At 44.9% G+C, this 20904-nt stretch overlaps 1 protein-coding gene across 3 annotated transcripts in view; it reads right to left on the reverse strand.

Moving 5' to 3' along the window:
* Positions 1–2614: 2614 nt before the first annotated feature.
* RUNX2 (RUNX family transcription factor 2) overlaps positions 2615–20904 on the reverse strand; it is a 155209-nt gene continuing 136919 nt past the window's right edge. For 2 of the 3 annotated variants that reach the window (XM_066995058.1, XM_066995056.1), the window contains exon 7: positions 2615–7547. In XM_066995058.1, coding sequence (XP_066851159.1) covers positions 7069–7547 — 479 coding nt within the window. In that variant the 3' untranslated portion in view covers positions 2615–7068. Of the gene's footprint in view, positions 7548–18097; positions 18860–20904 lie in introns of those variants that run through there. The other variant, XM_066995057.1, reaches the window with a different exon arrangement.

The following is a 20904-nucleotide window of genomic DNA, read 5'->3' on the forward strand; positions in this document are numbered from 1 at the left end:
CAGGTTATAGGTTTCTAGTGGATTTTCCCGTAATTTTAACCTGCCCAATAACTATTTTTGGAGAATAATACTCTCAGGGTGTTCTCTGCAAGTGTTTAATCATGTGTTGAGTGCCTGAGTTGTGAAGCTGCTCGCCAGTGCTTCACCATTCCCTCTGCTACGCAGATGTGGGATCCAGCCAGAGCGGATCCCATATCCCATGTATATGGCTTATGGCATTGGCTATCCATGAGCAGTCCCCTAGAGAATGGATTTCACCCCAAGATACCGATTACTTCCCTCCTGACCATGCAGCAGGTGACTAGATGGTGCATGTCAATCCTTGAATATATCCCCAGGTTATTTCCTCCTTTCCTCCAGTAAGCAGCTTGATGAACTTTTTTATTTGGTGCCAACGTAGGGCTTGGTGCTGAGCTGTAAGGTCAGACCCCGCTCCATCCCCCCCGTGTTCCTCCCCAAGAGCTTGTTTTAGGCACAGAAAAGGCTGATTTAGGCCTGTGGCGGCCAACATGTGGCGTGCTTTGAGCCCCACCGGTGCTGCTTACAGCCACAGGAAATTAAAAAGTTAAAACTGAGGCCAAGAGGGAGAGGCAGAGCGGGATGTTGCCCTCCATATGCAGCAAAAGCCTGGCTCCAGAGCTCTGGAGACCTCGTTCAACCCTCAGAACCCCAAAGCAAGAGTTTGCTTACTGATACCAAAAGGTAGGAAAGGCAATGGTCATTATCCCTTGCAGAAAGCATCTTTAAAATCGTATTTCCTAACAATACTTTAAATTTGAGCTTTTCCCCCACTTCACATGTCTCCGCATTGGGCAGTCCTCCAAGCTGACCAGCACAGGTCGCTTTGCCTTGAAGGTGGTTCTGGCTAGGGCATGTCAATGAGAGTGACCTCAAGCAGAGGGTAAATGAGTCAAAAACAATACCCCCGACACAATCTAAGAGGGGAAAGCATGTGGGAATTGCTGTCCTAGATCAGAGTGATGGTATGGTTCTTCCAGCCCTTGTGCTGACCATGTGTACTGTAGATATCCCAGAGGAAAAGCGCCAGAAACCAACAACAGATGGAGGGATTGCTGTAACTCCTCGATAGCCTGCCTATGCAAGAATTTCGTCCTCTCAAAGCTCGTTTTTGGGGGTGTTTTTAGCTGAATACATGTTATCTATACAATCGCATGATCAGCTTTTAGCTTAGCCAGCTACCTGCATCAGGGAGCCCTCCGTGTAACTCATGGGGCCATGGGATAACGGGGCCTGGAGGGCACCATGGGAGGTCTCCAGCCCAACCTCCTGCTCAAATAAACCTCAGCTCTGGGGGCACACTGGGTTGCTCCAGGCTTTCTCCAGTCGGGCCCTGTAAACCTCCAAGGATGGAGGTGGCATGGCCTCCCTGGGCCCCCACTGACGGGCCAAACGATGAAAATTTGTTTCTTTTTACGAGCATCTGGACTGTGAAAGCAAAAATATAATGAACCCCCGTCTGTGCTCTGACTAGCTGAGATGGGTTAACCTGTGAATGGGAGGGCAGCAGAAAGGCTTAACACTAATATTTATAGTGTAAGTCTCCCCAGAACTACTCGTACAGCAGCACACCACACGACGTTGACTGGCTTGCTTCGTTCCTCTCTCTTGGATAAAGCTTCCCTAAAATCAAGACCCAGGTTATGGGCTGGGATAAAAGTACTCTCAACCCCCGAAAGAGTATCTCAGTCTTCAACCACCACGTAAGAAGTGTGTAGGTCCTTGGAAAAGCAAACAGAGCTTACAAAATCAGTATTAGTGACACTCCAGTTTCCTCATTAAACTTCAGAGTTAAAGGTTTCTTGTAATGAACAGAACCTCACGCCTCTTTGTGCTACTGTTCCTTTTTTTTGCAGACTCAAGAAATAGGTAGAAAGGATATGAACTTGCTATGAAACCAGGCACAAAGCTTGCAAACAAGTCCTGTCCTCTCCTCCTGCAGAGACCTGGGTGAACTTAACATCAGCTTCATTAGCTGCATCTCCCCCTACCCCTGACACTAGGCTGGAGGAGAAATAGCCTCCTTCCCCAGCCTCCTCCCTATCCATATATCTTTTGCTGCTTGGAAACTATTCTTGCCTCAGGCCATGCAAATCACAAGATTATCTGTAACTGCATTCCTCAGGCCTGACCAGGAAGAGGTGGGGATAGTGCTGCCCCCATGCTGGAAAAGCGCCACAAACCCAAATCCCTCCTCCTGGTTTGGAAACCTATTCCAGCTTGTCCTCGTCCAAGCTCTGCTCACAGCCCCACTGCACCAGAACGTCCCCGCTAATGGCAGTTGTTAGGTTTCAGAGTTAACAGCCTGGCAAGATGCACTCTCCCAAGAAACATGGCTCTTCACAGTTTGCAGATTCAGGAAAAGAAGCAACAGTTGAGATCGGATTTAGGAGGTGTCCTTTACCACCTGTAGACCTGGAAACTTGCTTTTTATATTCAGTTGAAAACTTAAGCACTGCAGAAATTGATGGGACCACTACTGAAGGGCCACTACTGCGTCCTACTGCATCCTGACTTTACCCAACCCTGCCTGGTCACGAAAATGAGCTGCATGGCTAAGAGGAGATAGTGGAAGAAAAAGAAGCAGAGAAGAACATTAACAAAAAAAGCCATTTTATTGAAAATGAAATTCAAACTTCAAATTAATATTACAATCATGAGAAAATGCCAAACAATTCAATTTACAGTTGCAACATACAATACAAATAGTCCCTTTGAAGTTGAAGTAAACTGATCCACAATCATCGTCTGTGGCATAAAGCAGAATGTGTTTGTACAATATGTGCATGAAAAGCAAATCTCCGGTGACAGCATTTGAAAAAATAAAAAAATTAAAGCTTGTATTTACACAAAATGCTACAAATATTTTGTTCCAGCAGAAATTCAAGACTGGTAAAGCATATTTAACAACAAAAAAAATGGAATGTCACTCATTACCTAAAACAAAAGTTACTGTAAAAGTATGGTTTTGGCTGATATACTTAAAAGTATTGCATTAAAAAAAAAAAAAAAAAAGGCAAAGAGTTATCTGTAAACATGGAAGTAAACAAACATCTAAAAAGTTCTCAGAAAATGTTAAAATGAAATGCATTATATTTAAAAACAAGAAGAAATTCAGGGGTTCAGAGAATTGGGCTTCTTTGATCTTGTACTCATGGCTGGTCCAGGTTTTAATTATTGCTTTTGTTCATGGCTTGTTGTCTGCGTTCAATGGCAGGCTCCCCCGGCCATGGCGGAGCTTTGCTTTGCTAAGTGTGAAAGTGCAAAAGTTCCCCCGCTCGAGATGGCACCTGTCGAAACTGGTAAACCCTTGCTCAGGGGGCTGCTGGCAAGAAGGTCAACGCTACGAAAGACACAGCAGCTGGTCTTTGAGGAGAAACGACAAATGCCACGCTAAGGACGCTGTCGGTAGAATAAATTGTTTTATCCTTGGTCCCGACCCACTGACACCAATGAGGTTAGCCTCGGGAGGATGGGGAGGAGGATTTAATCCCCCGTTCAGCAAAAAGGGGCATCGTGCCTGTTCTGCTGGAAGTTAAGTCTTTGGTAGGATAAGAGAGCTGGAGAGTAACAAAGGCAATTTTTCATCTTTACATCTACGACCAGTGCCAAAGATTGCCACTCAGAAGGGAAGGGCTGTCGTACCTTTCAGAGAAAGCTCCTTTCTGTCAATGCTAAGCACCTCGCAAAATGTCAAATAATCTCACAAGGTTAACTACACAATGCGTGTTTTTGGTTGTTGTTTTTTTTTTTTTAATTATTATTATTATTATTTGGTTTGAAATCCTGAATCAAAAGCATTTCCAAGTGGACTTGGAAGCGTTTTCAAAAAGCTTTGATGTGCATTTCTGTGTCAGCCTGCACAACTCCCTCAGTCGCCAGTCTGATGGACGGGGAGAGGTTTTCCAAAGGCACCGCGAGGTTTCAGGAGCAGAGGATCTCCTGAAAGTCAACAGGCTGGTGCTCCTCCATCCATAAGTGCTTAGAAAATCCTTTCCTTTCTATCTGTCTGCTCAAGCAGGCAGAGTCAGATGTCTGCCTGCACGGTGTGATGGAAGCCCAGAGCAGGGATCAGGCATGTGCTCCTCAACCAGGTGGAGAAGACGTTTTGAACGTTTTGTCCCCAACAGCCCAGGTCAAAAACCGTGGGGACACAAGCAGAGTTCTGTCGGTGCTGAGCAAAACAAAAGTCTGGTCTGTGCTGGATTTATCCAGAAACAAAAACCAAGTGCTTGAATTTTACAACAAAGTCTTAAAAAAAAAAAAAATCTGGGTTGCTGCCTGCAGCCACTCTAACAACATTTCAACACAAAAGCACCCTAAAAATTACTTAATATGCATACAGTAAACCTTAAAAAGCCCTTCTCAGCAATAACAAATAATGTACAAATATAGTACCTTTTATTAAATAGGAAACAGCTTGCACTGGCAGTACATCTTTTTCTCTTGCTTACTAAACAAAAAACAAAACTGAAATGTGTAACCAGACACTGGCTTTTTAAGTGCTGCTGAGACTAACAAACGTATTTTACAGTTACAAATAAATGGACAGTGGTATGCTTCAAGCTACCACAAACCAACAATAAATAGAATCAATTACAGCTTCCATCTTTGAAGGAAAACTATTAGAAAAAAAAAAAAAAAGTGTCTTACTTATACTTTAAGCATACTTGGTATACAACCTTTAGAAGGCAAAGACTTTTTTTAAGAGCACGTAGTCACACAAATTGGAGGAATGTACCATGCTAAGGATGACTCGTTTTAGTTTAACAGCTTTGCTATCAACTAACGGTGATGGTGGCTGTGGTGTCCAACGAGCTCGTGGCTCTGTACGGCCATGCCCACCGTGGATTTATTGCGATACTTTGGAGGTAACCCAAGTACAGCCGAGGAGCATCGTCGTGACTGGCAGCCCCTGAGGAGGATGCTTAGAATCAGAATCATTTCGGTTGGAGAAGACCTTCAAGATCATCAAGCCCAACCATCAACCTGACCGTTGGTTATGGCTGTGTGAAGGCAGGGGAAGGAGGGGGTGCCGGGGGCCAGCCGGTCGCAGCCCTTTTGAAGGGTTAAGACCACGCTCGGGCAACCCCATCCGCACTTGCTTAATGTTCCACCAAGGGTGGGCAAAATGCGGGCCCCTCCAATGGGCACTTGGGCAGCAGACAGGTTGCCTAAGGGGTTCGGGGGCAATTTGCTCTCCCTGTGTGGGTGCACCATGCCTGGGAGCCCCGGGGTGGCTTTAAGGTGACTTTTATCTTCAGCGTTGGGTTTGAGGAGGCGAGTATTGCTGAGCTTGTGCTTCTTTCTCTAATATGGCAAAGTAAACACAACAGCTTTAGGAGTCTAGCATTTAATGCTAATGATGGGTGATTCCCTAACAGGCTGGGAAGTTTCTGTTTCAACTTTGAACCTTTTTATTCCATAGAACGGGTTGAAATTTCAGGGGGAGAAAAAAAGTTATACTAGTTCTCCCTTACTCCCATTTCTGAGAAACTTAACAAGTGATTAGCTTTAAAGTACAGCTTTTGAAATGATTTTGATTTTTCTTTGGGGAAAAAAATCTGACAGTTCAAATCGTGTTGTCAGAACATTTTAAATATGAATACTTTTAAATTTTGAAGTTCTGAGAAAAATTCTGGGAGAGAAAGAAATCAGGGGAAGGATAGAAAACATTTCATCCTTCCTACCATTTTTCCAGTGTCTCCACAAGTACTGATTAAAAGGCAAGACTGTGTTGAAGGCAACCAGACAGCTAATAAAATATTTTAAACACAATATTTCCTTCATAAGTTATATAAAAAGATCCTACATCCAAAGTCATTTGATGTGGATGCGTTTGGGTTGGGTTTTTCATTTTTAAGTCACATTGTAAACTGGTTCACACTGGAACTGCTTTTCAGAGTTGGGTCAAGTTTTGAGGTTTACACCATTGCAGAAATGTGATGAAGAAAAAAAAAACAAACACTTTTAGAGACCGAAGTCGATACATCATTACATTAAGAAACGTTTAAAGGGTCCAAATGTCATTAAATAATTATAAATATTCTTTTAAAGTTATATGATGATTCATGTTAGCAAACAACCTCAAATTTTACACACTTATAATTTAAAAAAAAATATAAAAAAGAACATAGCCAAACACAAATACTATGTATACCATTTTGGCTCTAGTAATATATATTGCCATTTTTTCATATTTTGCATAAGTAATAACATTTTCTTTTTGTTTTTAAAGGTTTTGGATTTTATTTTTGGTTTTTGGCTAATCAAAGGCAAAACGAATGGACACAAAAGCAAAAAGGAAACCCCAGGGTTGTCTAGCCTAACTTGAAAACTTGTTCTCGTTAAGTACCCCCCAAAAAAACAAAACAGACCAAAAAAGCAATGAACACAGAGAAGTTCCAACTGTTATCTGCAGCAAGGCTTGGACAGAGTTTTGGGACAGCTACTTTCATCTGAATGTATCATGGCAAAATGGAAGCAACTTGATCTTTGCTTTCCTTTTTATGTGCACCAATACAAGCCGGTTGAATTGCACTACGTGTGTGAGCAGGGTCCCGTACGTTGTATGATTGCAACTGTATCTGGAGTTCATGGTTAGTTGTTAAAAAATAAAAGGGAATGCAGCCTTTGCCTTGCATCACCATGTTTCTCCTGATAGCTGGGGAGTCCGTTCTCTCCTCATTGGCAAAAGAACTCGCTATTAAAACACTTGAGACAAAAAAAAAAAAAAAAAAAAAAAAAAGGTGGGGGGGATTTTTTTGTGTGTAAAAAGTACATTTTAAATATGAAACAAGGTAAAATGATTCCAAGAAAAAGATAATATGTGCTTTGATCCACATAATCTGAAACATGGGTGGTGGTGTGTTGGTAACTCTCATGTTATTTATGGCCATTATCATCCCATCTACACAGTTGCACATATCGGTAAAATCTATTATTTTTTTTTTTAGGAAAAACAAAAAACAAAAACAAAAACCAGGCACTTCGTAGTTAGTCGACCGTTTGTTTTTTGGCTCGCGGAGGTCGGGCCGGGCAGAAGAAATCTCAGTACGGCCTCCAAACGGACTCATCCATTCTGCCACTAGAATTCAAAACGGTTGGGGAGCTGCTGTGGCTGCCATCCGCCTCCACACCGTCACTCTGGTTGGGCAAGTTAGGGTTTAGCAGCGTGCTGCCGTTGGCCGTGGTGGTGCACGGAGGAAGCATCCTGGAGGGGGAGCGGTCCCCTCCCGGCACCATGGGGAACTGGTATGATCCTGACGAAGTGCCATAGTAGAGATATGGAGTGCTGCTGGTCTGGAAAGGTCCACTTTGGTTTTGGGAAGAGCCGGGGTAGGGTGGTGGTAGGTAGGTGTGGTAGTGAGTGGTTGCGGACATACCCAGTGACATGCCTGAGGTGACTGGCGGTGTATAGGTAAAGGTGGCTGGATAGTGCATTCGTGGGTTGGAGAAGCGGCTCTCAGTGAGGGATGAAATGCTTGTGAACTGCCTGGGATCTGAAAATGGGCCCAGCTCTGAAGCACCTAAAAAATTATAACAGAAGACGGGGGAAAACAATTCTGTAAATACCATTTTTTGTATCAAGTGATGATAGATTTTTTTTCTTATTTTTTATTTTTTTTTTAAAGAAAACCCACTTCTTTTGGCCCCCAAAAGAACAGCAGATCACATCAAATAACACATTGCAAGGAACAGAGTCATACACCTCTCTTCTACAAGTGCTGGGCCAAATTCATCCCTGGTCTGATTCCCCTGATGCCAATGGAGGGAGCGGCATTGCCAACCCAAAGCGTTCCAAGGTCACAAGTCAGGCCCGGAAAAAAAAAATATCCCAAAAATCGAGAGATTGAAAAAGAGCCAAAAATAGAAACATGGACTTGTATTTGATTTGCCTTCTGCTTTCTGAGCTTTGAGGGTGCGCTCGGGTCGCGTGGATCCCGCTGTTTGCTGTGGCCTCTCTGGAAACCGAGGTCTGGTTTTATGCGAAAAGCTGGGGTTCCCACCTCAGCACGCGCCTCCGGGAGCTGGGGTTTGGGGTAAAAAGGGCAATTATCGTGCAACTTGTAATAAACGTACGGCAGTTGGCAACACCGAGTGAGCTGCACCACTGACACCAGTGGAGTTACACCGGGGGTGACCGAGCCCCGCTTCTTGCCTTGAAGCGACTTATTTAGGTGAGGGCTGACAAACGGCATTTGCTGCGTCTGAAGGGTTTCAGACTGGGCCAGGCCACTGAGCTGATAGCAAAGATGCAAATTTTACTTTGCAGGGCAGCCTGTGGAAAATTACAAGCCCAGCACTCACTTTGCTATTGAAAGAAGCTGTTTTCCTATATAGCCTGCGCAGTCTGGTTGAAAAAAAAAAGACCACACAGTTTATGGCTACTGTAAACGTCTGGATGGTAACACTGTGAATTTGATTCTAACACAAAACAGGGATGGGTAAACTCATTTTGCCTAATTCGTAATCCCACATCAAACGGCCAAAGTTTAGGAGCAGAACTGGAAAGCAAACGTTAGCAGCTTGGTGATCTGCTTAGGAGACTGCGGGGTGGACAAGAGCAGAAAAAAAGGTTGGTGGAAGCTTGCGCCGCGAGCCAGAGAAGCGGGGAAACATAAAGGGTGTGGGAAAAGGGACAAAGAGAAATAGAAAAAGCCCAGTGGAAAAGTACAGTGCAGAACAGAGGCAACTGCTTCAGCCAGTATGCAGTAGGTACATATACGCGTATCTACAGAAGGATGGAAAGAGCGGGGTATAATGAAAGGAAAAACCCACGACGCCAAATCAGCTCCCCCTGCGCTTCCCAGCTGACACGTCTACAGCTTTACGAGCCTTCAGATCCACCTCTCGCCAAGCTGCCGAATCTGATTCGCTTTAAAGGAAAACGCAGGGTCTTGTAGGTGCCAAACTGATGTGCTAAGCACTGGAACACCCCCCACAGCCCAGTGCAGGATGCGGCACTGCTCCTCCTTGCAGACGGGTTTGGGATCTGAGCTGCAGACATCAGCGTGTGCAAGAGACTCAGCCCCTGCCACCTTGCGTGCTGGCTTTTTGTGACTTAAACCACAATTCTCCCTGGTTCTGCCAGCCCACTTAGCCTACGCCATCAATTCAAGGCCGTATCAGACAATATCTAAGCGGCAGCGGGGCGAAGCTCAGGCACAGCCGGGATTCAGACGGGAGGAGCTGGGCCGCTGCCAGCCAGGAGCCCGACTCCCACAGCTTGAAACCTGGGGATTATAACGCGCCGTCTCACGAGATACCGCGAGCACGGAGCTTTACACGGGCAGTAAAAGCCCGTTTTTAACTCTTGATGACAATGTGATTACTATTAGCTTTATCTGGAACCGAATCAGTGACCTAGGGGTGAATGGGTCTGTCTCCATCATCAAGCCCTGAAACCACAGCAGCGTGGAATGTAATATAACTTGTACCTTTACAGCAAACACTCCGCTGCTTGATGCAACTTCTTTCGTTCCCAACTGCAAACAATAGCCAGAGGCGATACCACCCAGATTCAAAGCTGTAATTTTGGAACACTATCCTGTATATTGTGAACAGGTCTGATATGTATCTGGAAATATAAGGTTAGAACATAATTTCCCCAGCTGCTCAAAATACCGAGTTTCAATCTGCTACTGCTTACTCTCCCCCCCCACCTTTTTTTCTTTTTAATTGTTATTGCAACTCTCCCAACATGAACAGAGTTGCTTTTAGTTTACCCCGATAGAAGCTAAACAACTTTTACAATCAAAGGTAGACCTGTTATGAGTGCAAGGGTGTAGAAGAGCATTGGCATTTTTGGTTTCTTTGCAGCTGATACTTTTTTTTTTTTTTTTTAATAACAATACTATCCACACAATTTTACACATTAAAAGCCAATCCCTTTTTCAGGGCTAGATCCAAACATTATTCAGCTGGATGCTACCCACAGATCATGCATGTCCTGTGTGACCAGGACCGTGCACACCACATTTAAGCATCCCTAATGTGGGGCTACAGACCTCCTTACATACTTAGTAAATTCACGCTTGTTTGTTTTTACTGTTTGCTGCTTGTGCAAAGCGCAATCCTATTTTTTTTTACCCAAAGGCAAAATAACCATAGCCCTTTCTTATCTCCCTCATGGCTGTGTCTGCACCACTCCCGCACGCTCAGGTCTCCAACCCCTCTTTCGCCCAAATGTCTCCTATTTTCATAACACCCCGCAACAGGTTTTGTTCATCCCTCAGCCTTCTGAATCTCCATTGCATAAAGATTTTTTTTTTGGAGATCAGAAGTTTTCTATGATTCATATTCTAAAACCTCTTTTCTAACTGAGGCTGGAAACTATTGAAAAAGTGATCTCTAAAAGTCAGCTTCTTGCCATCCTCATTGCTCGGCAATCTCATTGATGCTGTATCATCCTCTCTCTTCCCCCTCTTCTCTGGGCTCCCTCCTTCTCTTGTGTGAGGGTTGACTTTGGTACTAACTTGCAAACACCAGATGCCTATTCATGTATGCATGGTTAGCTCTTTGCTGGACTGGGAACACAAGCAGCTTTTCTGGGTACGGCACCCATCTTTGTATATCTGCTCGTACACAAGCAGCAGTGTTGATCAGCGATATAGTAACATGACAGCGCAAGTAAATAATTTATTTATTCCTCTCCCCAGCAGGATTAAAGATTTATGCTAATTTTTCCACCGCCAGAGCAAGAAAATAATTTGCATCTGTGCATTCCCACTCTCGTGATAGCATATATTAAATGGGTGAAGCGCAGATCCTCCGCCCTACGCCGTGGCTGCAAAATTGCGAAACCACACTGGTGTAAAAAGAATCGCCTTTCTTCCATGCCGCCCGAAAGAGAAACACGACAACACGACAACAAGCACAGCGAGAGATCTCCTTTTCCCCTCAGAAGCTGATCAATTTGCAGCGTTCGCCAACACAAAACCAAAATGTCTTTCACATACAAAACCTTTACCTCTGAAGGAGCACAGGGTAAACCTTTTTAAAATCTAAATTCCTCTCTAAGGTAACCCGGTGCTCAGGTTTTTTGAGAGATACATGCTTAGAGCAGAAACGTGGTAACGTTAATGTGCCAATATATATGCTCCGATACTAGATTCAAGAATACTTCACCAGTGTGTTTCATATTTAGAATAAGAACAATTAAAATTCCATGTGGTTTCACTTATTTTGATGCAGAAGCCTCATTAAAAACCCTAGACTTGGGGATTTGCCAACAGCCGACTAAAATAGTTTTGCATTCGCCTTTAAAAGACAATTTTACCTGTGGCAGCTTTGCAGCTCTGCTGCTCAGAGCCGAGCGAGTGCCGTGGCCATTTCTCTCTTTCAGTTTACAGATGCCAGCTAATGCCAGTTAACGTTCATTTCTCAATTAATACGCTGTGCTTGTGGTTTGCAGAAAACAAGGCAACAAATTTCTGCCAGGTTTACAGCACTTTGGCCAATCACTTCCAATTATTAAAGATCATAATGTCCCGTGGACAGGTTAACTCCTTGTGGGCACAGCAAGCTGACGTCAGCTTTAAAGGGCTGTAGGATAACTCTGTAGCTAACAGATATTGCAATTTCTTTGTCATTTCTGCAATTTGCTTTGTCGTTTTATGCTATAAAGTCATTAGCAAAAAGACAAAGGGTCCCTTGGTTTATATGTCTGACAGGGAAATGTCTAGCACGTCAGGTCAATGCGTAGTCACAAGACGCAAGAAGACAGAGCGTTGTGGTATTTTGAAGTCACTGAACAGGCCGTCTCAAGGAAATTCAGTTGCATAAATATTTACCAGCAGCTAAATGATCCGCTTGTTTTTTGGGGAACTTCAGTGCTAAATCTTATGCAGTAGATATTAAATCTTATATTTTTTTTGTTCATTCGTTTGATTCAGGCTGGGATGTAGCTCTAATTATTCTACCACAGCTTTTTTTTTTTTTTTTTTTTTCCCTAACATCTACGTCTATGAATTGTATGTGCAGCTTGGACTACTTACAGCTGATAAAATCGCCTGGTATGAAGCATGCCACACACTTCACATTATGAGACGATTTTCAGTCTCATACAGCTTTGCCAAACTTTAAATGTTCTGGCTGAAATTGTCCATGCTGGGCGTCTGTCTCGGGCTAAATTGTGATTTATGCATTTATTTGTTTTTAAAATTTCAGCTGAAACTCTTCTGCTGGGAAAAATATATTGTTTTACTAATCTTAAACTCTGAGAAGTCTCCCTTTGAAAAGCTGTACCAGTTCCATGCTTTGAAGTAAGGACTTGAACTTTGGAATAGGAGTGGCTTTTGTGTGAGAGATGTTGCGACGAAAATCCAGCTAAATATGAACAAATTATAAGCATTCTGCCTAAAATGGGCAGGAGACACTGTCTCCCTACAAAGACACTTGTCCAGAGACTGGAATGAAATTGAGGAGTCCTGAGTCTCATTTTCTGAAACGCTGGCAAGTATTGGTGACACACGGGGACATCCCTACCCCTCCTCACAACAGCCCTGACCAAGAATCTGTCCCTGACTGCCACCGGCTGCTCCATGAGCTGGAATGGCAAAAACCAGCATAAAAGGAGCTAAATGATGGTCCGCGTGGATGTTTGTGTGATACTGCATGGAAAATTTGGGAAGGTGGGGATATTTGGGGTTTGCTTTTTTTTTGAAATTTAAAAAACTATACACAGAGCCAGGGACCAACAAAAGATTATCATTAAGGTCAGCGTGCGAAGAGTGAGAAAGGTTGGAAATATCAGCATTAAAGTTACTTCTCCGTACGCATTTTGAGACAGCACTGAATCACAGGGGAGCGTGCTATTGCTTTTACACAATCCCTCCTGCAGGCAGCACACAAGCAGACCTCCGTGGACAAGTATCAGAGCCGTGTAATAAAGAAGCCGTCTATCTATCTCCCAGACCCACTGTTGAAAGAAATTAGAAGAGGGAACAAGACCAGGGAGACCTGACTATTTTTCTGAGCAAACTGGACTTTTTGCGTGTTTCTGCCTCACTGTTCCTGCGTGCCTCAGCCGAAATCTCTTTAAATCACATTTTTACAGGTGGTGACTGCCGCTCCTTTCCTTGGTTTCCGTGCCCAGCAAAGATGCTGGCTCCTGATTTGCACGTGTGCTAAACGTTCACAGCTGCAGCTGAAGCTAACAGGAGCTCAGGTTTGAACATCAGGTTAAATGCAGAAAAAATGTCATGCTGTAGGTGACAAAAAAGGGGGAATGAATTACATTACACCTTAAGAGTCAGTCTTGGTACTCTTTTTTAAGCAAGTTCTTTAATTCTTGGGAATATTACACTGCAACGAACTGCATACAAATGCCATGGCAGAAATATTAGAGCAAAGCCCATCAAGAAATTAAGAATTCCTTCTTCAGAGAAAAATTTAATGCTCTGCAATAAGCAAAGCCTGGGGAAATGCAAAGAACAAGAAGAAAACAAAATATTGAAGAGCTGCTCATTAAGTTAGCACTGTCCATCCTGCGCGCTGAATGAGGCAGGAATCCCGTGGGAAAAGTATCATGTGATCCTGTAATTAAAATCTGTAATATAATGCATAAGCAGAATGAGGCTGATTTAAGGTTGCACGGGCAGCGTAAGCACTGACATTTCCCAATTTCTGAGCTCTCAGTTTTGCAATCTCCAGAATTCTTTCTGATGTGTTTGCACGGGGTAGTGATTTTTCGGTAGCTGTTACTCCAAGTATCCTCCTCCATCGGGGGAAGAGTTTTACTTCGCTCTTCGTTTTGTTAAATTCTTTTCACCTGCCTCCGTGAATGTGCATTTAGTGAATCACACACAGCACGATCCTGCTCCCGGCTCCTTCCAGGTCAGTCTTTGGTTCTCCAAAGGCTCCGGACCAGCCTCTGGATGCAGCTGTGGGATGGAGCCTGGGACTGCGATTCCCAGGGAGCCCAAGACACTTCCTCGCGCATCCATTCCTTGCCACTGCTGTTAGTCCCTGAATCCTACAAATGCAAGCCCCATGCCCGAGCTCAGGGACACTCCTCCCACGCATGCGGCTACGTGCTGCAAGGGTCACGCAGCGCCACCGAAATAGCACTCAGAGCCCTGCCCACCCACTTTTGGTCAACTTTTGGGTCGACTGTGCTTTGTTTGAATGCTTGCAAGCTTTTAAGGTCGGAAATGGGGTGTTTTCAAATGTCCTTTCCCGCCCTTTAATTCAACAAAAATTTCAACACTCAGAAAAAAAAATAGGGGGGGGAAGGGGAGGTCCTTCGTTTTTTGCATTTTTTTTCCCACCTCGCAGGTCTCCCTGCAAACAATAGCAGCAGGAAAGGTGTGAACTGGCCCCCCTCCTCTTTCCTTCACCTCAACAAGGTGTTAACTTCAAGGCCTAGTTGGGACCATTTAAACTGCAGCATTATTAAGCACAGCAGTCTCACAAAAGTCAGGCAAGGAGGGAACATTTTAACCCCTTCAGAGCCTCGCACACAACACATGAGAACCTAAACCTAGCACATCTCCTCCGGCCGTCCCTCTGCACCTTAGCTCACACCTAAACCCGTGCCTCCTGGTATTTAGGTAGCAGGACTTTGGCACCTCAAATGCCACGGATTAATTTACAGATAGATATTTTCATGGAATTTACGGTGCGGCACCTAAGCCCTTTGCTGGGAGAAACACCCCATAAATAACGTAATTAGCGTCGACCATTAAAGAACCACTCGTGCAACAGGAGGAGAGTGTTTCCCAGGCCGAGCTGTTACACTGCTTAATGTAAAAAGGGGTCTCTGCACTTCTCCAGCCTGGGCTCCACCATGGGAGCTGGACTCGGTCGGACTGGACGAACGGCGCAGAAAGGAGGTGATGTTCTGTAAGCACCTAAGCCTTGCTGGGTCACACTGCGTGCTCAAACACAGGTCGCTGCTGTCTGTACCTCAAGAAGTAGCTTGTCTTAAATTTAGCTGTATGAATGGGTAGAAATTTCTGCTCCCTTGACCAGAAAAAAGCACCCTTAGACGGGCTGTTGGGAGCAGCAAGGCAAAAGCCCGAGTCACCTGTGTCTCGTTTAAAGATGCTGCCACTCGTGAAGCTTCACTTAGCCAGGGATCACACACCTCTCTCAGGAGAACCACACGAGGGGGACAAAATGTCATATTAAAGAAAAATGTCCTTGGCTTGTGGTTGTGGCCTGCAAGTCGTGGATGGTGGGGAGCTTCTGAACCTCTCCGTCATGGCTACCTCACCTCGGTGACTTCAGTCTCGGGTGATTCATGCGGAAAGGAATTGGTAATATTGTTTAAAGCTTGTTCAAAGTCTCACGCCATCTACGCATTACTTTGGAAGCAAGAAGCAAATCACATTTCCTGGAAATAAGTCTTTAGCAGCTCTGCAGCGCTGCACGGCACACACACACACACAGGCACGCAGGCGCGCACCGCTCGCCGTTCACTTCTCCCCAACTTCTCCTGCCTGAATTTCAGCCGCTGCCGGTTTTCGCAAGCCCCAGACGAAAGGCATCAGAGGGAACATTTGAGGCTTTTCTTGGATAGCAACCTAAGCAGAGTTGTATACATCAAGGGGGTGAAACCACAGGGCTGAGAGATCTGCGATGCATGTACAGTAATGGAGACCGTCAGCACAAGAATCCTCCACAAATCCAGTGAATGGGAAGATAATATACATTGGGGCTAGCAGTCGACTTCGTTACTTTCTTTTTTTTTTTTTTTTTCAGAAAAATGTGCCTTAACTATCCAGTATAAATATTTGTTTCCAATGTTGTCATGAATTGTACTTTTCCACTGCAAGCTAGCAACTCAGAAATACCATCTGATCCTCGAGCAGACGCAAAGAAACTGTGTTTTGCAGGGGTGGGTGGCGGGGGGGGAAGCCCTTGGCACTTCTCTGTAGTTTCACCCTTTAAGTCCCTTTTTTTCCTCCCCATCCCAACTCTCTTTTCAAGCCCCGTTCAAATAATACACGTCCCTCCTGAGGACGAAGGACAGAGGATCTCTTGCTGCTTCTTGATTAAGAGCTTTTAAGAATCCGGGAAGGAAGATATTCTTTGAAACTGGATCTACTGTAGGATGGGAGCCAGCACACAGGACACCGTGTCTTTCAGAAAGGGCCACACACAGTGCCACTCCAGTCATATGACTTCTCTGTCACATCCTGAAGCCATTTCCAGCTCGTGTGCGAGTTTGTACTCCCATTTAGAAGAGGATGGGATATATTGGGAACACACATATGGAAACACTTTCAGGGAATCAGTTTCCATGAAATCCATAATGAGCCAAGTGGCTTCAGATGTGGCAGCGTGCCTCAGATTAGCCAGAAAAAAAAAAAAAAGGGAAAAAAAAAAAGAGAGAAAAAGAAGGACAAATCTACCCTTTCAGCCCTTATTTCAGTTGCAAGGGAAGAAGAAAAAAAAAATTAAAAACCACTAATGACTTATGGCTACCAAAACAGGGAGCCACAAAAAATACAAATACCACGAGTGCTTCTCCCGCCCCCAAACAGCCGCGCTGCTATCAGCGGCCCCGCAGCTCCTGAAATCCCTGCCGGCACCGGGCGTGCTGAGCTGGCGTGGGGCAGGCAGGGAGCCTGCCCTTTGATAACATTAAAATGCAATTAAGAGCCTTTCCGAAGCTTGTGGTGAAGTGTTCGTTAAGGAAATCTCCCTAGAACGGCTGCGTTCAGGAGGGACATCCCCTGGAGCGGGGTTGGTCGTACGTGGGTTGTATTAAAAATGGGGATTTATGGCTGGGATGATGCGGGGGGTGTTCGGAGGTGGTGTTGGGATGATGTACATCGCCGGCCTCGCGTGCTCCTGCGGTGGGGCTGCGGAGTTCAGGGCCGGCCCCCAGGTGCCCTTGCTGATGGCTGCAAGGGACGGTCCCTGCAGCGCCCTGCTCATCCCAAACGGCACGGCCCCCGGAGGGAGGAAAGCAGACCTCTCGACCGAGCTAGCGTGATGCTGGGACCGGTTTGGGATGGTGAGGAAGTGGGAAGCACGGGGGAAGGAGCACGGAGCAAGTGGCAGGAGTTCAAACGGCAAGCGGAGAGACGCGACGTGCATCTCTACGACAGCTCGCTGCGTTTTTATCACGAGAAAATAACCAGGAATTTGGCTGCTAATTGGGGCCGTATCCTACAACCCCTACTTTTCCTGACAAACAAATTACTCCACAAATAGTCCCTCTGTTTTCAATAGGGTTATTTGTGGGAGGAGGGACCACCCAACAAGAGAGAATCAGGCCCTCAGCTCCCTCCGTCTGGAGCTGGCTGAAACCTTCCCGAGCGAAATTAGAAAACAAAATCCCCACGAGCGGCGAAGCCTTTCCTCGCTGCTGCTGCTCAGCCCTGGACTCGAAACGCCGTGGCAAGGTCTTGTGTGCTATTAATACAATGCTCTCCACCACTTCCGCCTCCAGAAGTGGATTTGCGATTTGTTTCTCAGGCTGTTCTTTCCACTGGAGCCCGGCGCAGTAAACTAACTCGAAACTTCTGCATCAAGGAGAAGGTCTCTTTTAAAGTTTTGCTTGGCTTTGCTTTCAAAGCGATGTCTGTATATTTTAGAATATGTAGAATTTTCCTTTGATTTAGACCTCGCTCTTAACAATAGACAAGAGAAGATTTCTCTACTGAGTGCCTTAAACAAAAACAAACATATTTTGGTTACCCAGGCCTTGTTCTCAAAATGCTTTTTTTTTTTTTTTTTTTTTTTCCAGAGAAAAATCAAACCCTACAAATTGTTACGCTGCTGGCAAAAAATTCCCTTAACTTCACGGACGTAGATAGACCAGTTTTTTCCCTTCTGACATGAACTAAACAATATTGTACACAGAGGAAGAAAAGATATATCCCCAGCCCCCAGACATTTACAGAAGACAAAATCCCCTCATCCAAACAACACAAAACATGCTCTTCTCCAAAATAACTACATATATTTTTTTTTCTTTTTCAGGAGATGTCCCCAGCCTCAGTCCTTGCCCACTTCTAGGGCCACGACGTTGGCTTTCCTCCTCCCCAGGACACAACCCCTGTCTCCGGAGGGCGAGCAGACACACCTCGCCCTGTAGGAAGGCAGCTGAAAGCCACCGCTTGTTTTCCGAGCGGCAGCTATGCGGAAGACCACAAGAGCAGCAGCTCTGAGGCTGATTAGAGCGCTTAACACATGGAGAGCTTCTGGATACTGGAGAAATTATAGGGAAGACACTGGGCAGGCATTGCCATCTCAGGTTAGGATTTTTAATGCCTGGCAAAATAGGCAGTTGGAGTGAAAGCAGTGGAAAATAACTCGCCCAGAGACGGTGAGGTTTTTTCCTTCCAGTGCTGGGACTGGTGGGAACACCACATTTCCCCTAAGTACCACCAACAGCTGTAAGGTCAAGCCTTGATAAGATTTTCAGGTCCATCAGCGTGGCTCAGAGCCAGTGGTCGAAGGAATTCAGGGGGGCTAAGGGGGTGCTTGCACGTTGCAAAGGAGCCCCACGGGGCGATGCGGCACTGACCCAACGCGCTGTGCCCACTGCTGGACACCTTTGTGTACCAGGGGCTGACTCCCGTTTTCTATTCAGCATTGCATCACTTTAACAATTTGTGATTTTCAAACTCATGTTGTAAAATCAGTGTAAAACCCTCTGTGTATTTTTTTTTTCATTTATTTCAAAGCCGACCTGAGTTTTTTTACCAAGTTACGGAAAGCTACTGCAAATTAAGTTACAACCCATCCTAAGCTTGTCCACACAGCGTTTCCATTCATAAGTTGAGCTGAAGCTTCAACCAGCCCAACGTTGAATGCTTCTCAATAGATGCTTCTTCTCCATAGTGTAAAGTCTGAATATGGTTTTTATCCTCCCAGGAAACTGGCGATGAGAAAGAGAAACAGGCTTTGGTCTGTAATAGCTCACATCGCAAACATGCTTTAGGCTGTTTGCTGTATGGCAACTTCTGCTGTACCACGAGCAGCTCAAATCACTATTGATGGTCTAAACTTAAAGTCAAGCTAACCACGTCTCAGATAAACCGCAGTAACAGTCACATGCGTGGGCTGAGCTCATGGTAAATGTGAGATACTGCAATTCTGTAAAAGAGCATTAATGTAAGACTCGCTGCCTTGAGTTTGCCATGGGCTGTAAAGACTCATTTTACCAAAGCCCAGCTCCTGTCCAGCCTGTAGTTCAGTCAGGATAACTTGACTAGTCTCCGAATTTGCTTTATTTCTATAAGAAAGTTGGATGTCTTCTAACTAGGCTGGTGAAAAAAGAACAAGGAAAAAAAAAGAAATGCATCATGGAGATATCGTACAAGAAAACTGCATATTGGCAAAAAAATAAAAAAAAGAAAAAAAAAGTTATTTAGAAGTTGAGAAAGCCCACTTATCCATTAATACTGTTAAAAGTGATGTCTTGTTTTCTGGCTCTTGATACTGATTTGTTTTGTGATCATGGGCACAACATCTGATTTTCCTGGCTAAGGTGAATATTTAATACTTCTTATTAGCCAAGCGGCAAAGGTGAGTAACATGGTTTGGAAAACACTATGAAATCATTTGTTGGAAGACTCTGCAAAGGTACAAAGATTAAAGGTAAACCTCATTAGACATATTTCTGACAAGCTCTTCAGCAGGTGAAGACGCATAAGATGTAGAAGTCGGAGTGAGGAGAATTAGCTCGAAATAAACTTTTACAGGCAGTCCAGATAACTGAAATAACAAGGAGGCATACGAGGCCAGCCTGCATTACCATCTTTAGCTGCTGGAGCCTGAATGCCCCTCAGGCTCACCCACACGGCCAGCCGCAGAGAGGCAGAGGCTGGCCCGGCTGAGAACGAGGTGCTGGGCTCCAGCTCCACGGCAGCTGGAACGGTTCCTCCGTGGGCAAGGAGCTTTTCTTCAAAACAGCTCCAAGCCAGTCTGGCCCACCTACGTCGGCCAGGCCAAAGTAGGAATCGGTTGGGTTTGGACTACCCTTAAGCCCAGCTTCCTATCTAATTTTGGAATCTAATATGATGGGGCTCCTAATTAGGCTCCGGTGCTACTTAGATCCTTCCCTGCGCTCCTTTTCACCCATAAAAATAATCACGGGTTGGCTTTTAGCAGGAATCAAAATGAAAACAAAAACAAACAAAATATCCCTTTCAAGAGAGATATTTGAGAGAGGAAGAGGGAAGAAAGGGGGAAGAGAGGTGCCTTTTTCCCATTGCCAGGATTCCTCTGTGGCTCCTCCAGACCTGCCAGTATCCACATCACAGTTCCCGGGGACTTCCTCTGCGGAGCTTGTGCGAGACGCTGCTTCCAATGAGCCATTTCATCTCGGGCTTATGTTGCACAGATTCTGGGTCAGCAGCCCTCCTGGTGTTTTGGAGGCACTTGCTTCCTTTCCTATTTGGTAAACCAGTCACCTTCTGCAGGTCTCATTTTCAGCCCTCAGTCCCGAGTCCAGATCCCAGCTTTTGCTATCTGCGCCCTAAAGGCTACCTAAATATTTATGCTCCTTGTCGCAGAGGTCTCTGCTCTATATGTTCCCCTGACAGGCTTTTTGCAGCTCTACGTGTCCTTGTCAGTCAGAAACCATCCTGCAGTGATGACTCCCACTTTATGGCCAGCAATCTAGTTAACGAGCTCAGGGGTATTTTGAATGTATTCATCAATCCCCATCATTTCTGAAGCATTTTATTCTAATATTTTTTACAATGTTAGTTCTGACCTTCTCTGTTTTTAAGTTTATCTTTTAGCTGTATCAGAATTATTTATTTCAGCTTCAATGAATTTTTTTGGCTGGGATTTTTCTTTCTGTGGGACTTGGTTTTATTTTTGTTTTGAATGGCAGCGATACACATAACTAGCTGGCTACACTTAACAGGAATGACCTACAGATGTTCGATCCTATTTCTGCACGGAGGGACACGT

The sequence above is a fragment of the Anser cygnoides genome, chromosome 3, assembly GCF_040182565.1.
Source record: "Anser cygnoides isolate HZ-2024a breed goose chromosome 3, Taihu_goose_T2T_genome, whole genome shotgun sequence".
Lineage (NCBI taxonomy): Eukaryota > Metazoa > Chordata > Aves > Anseriformes > Anatidae > Anser > Anser cygnoides.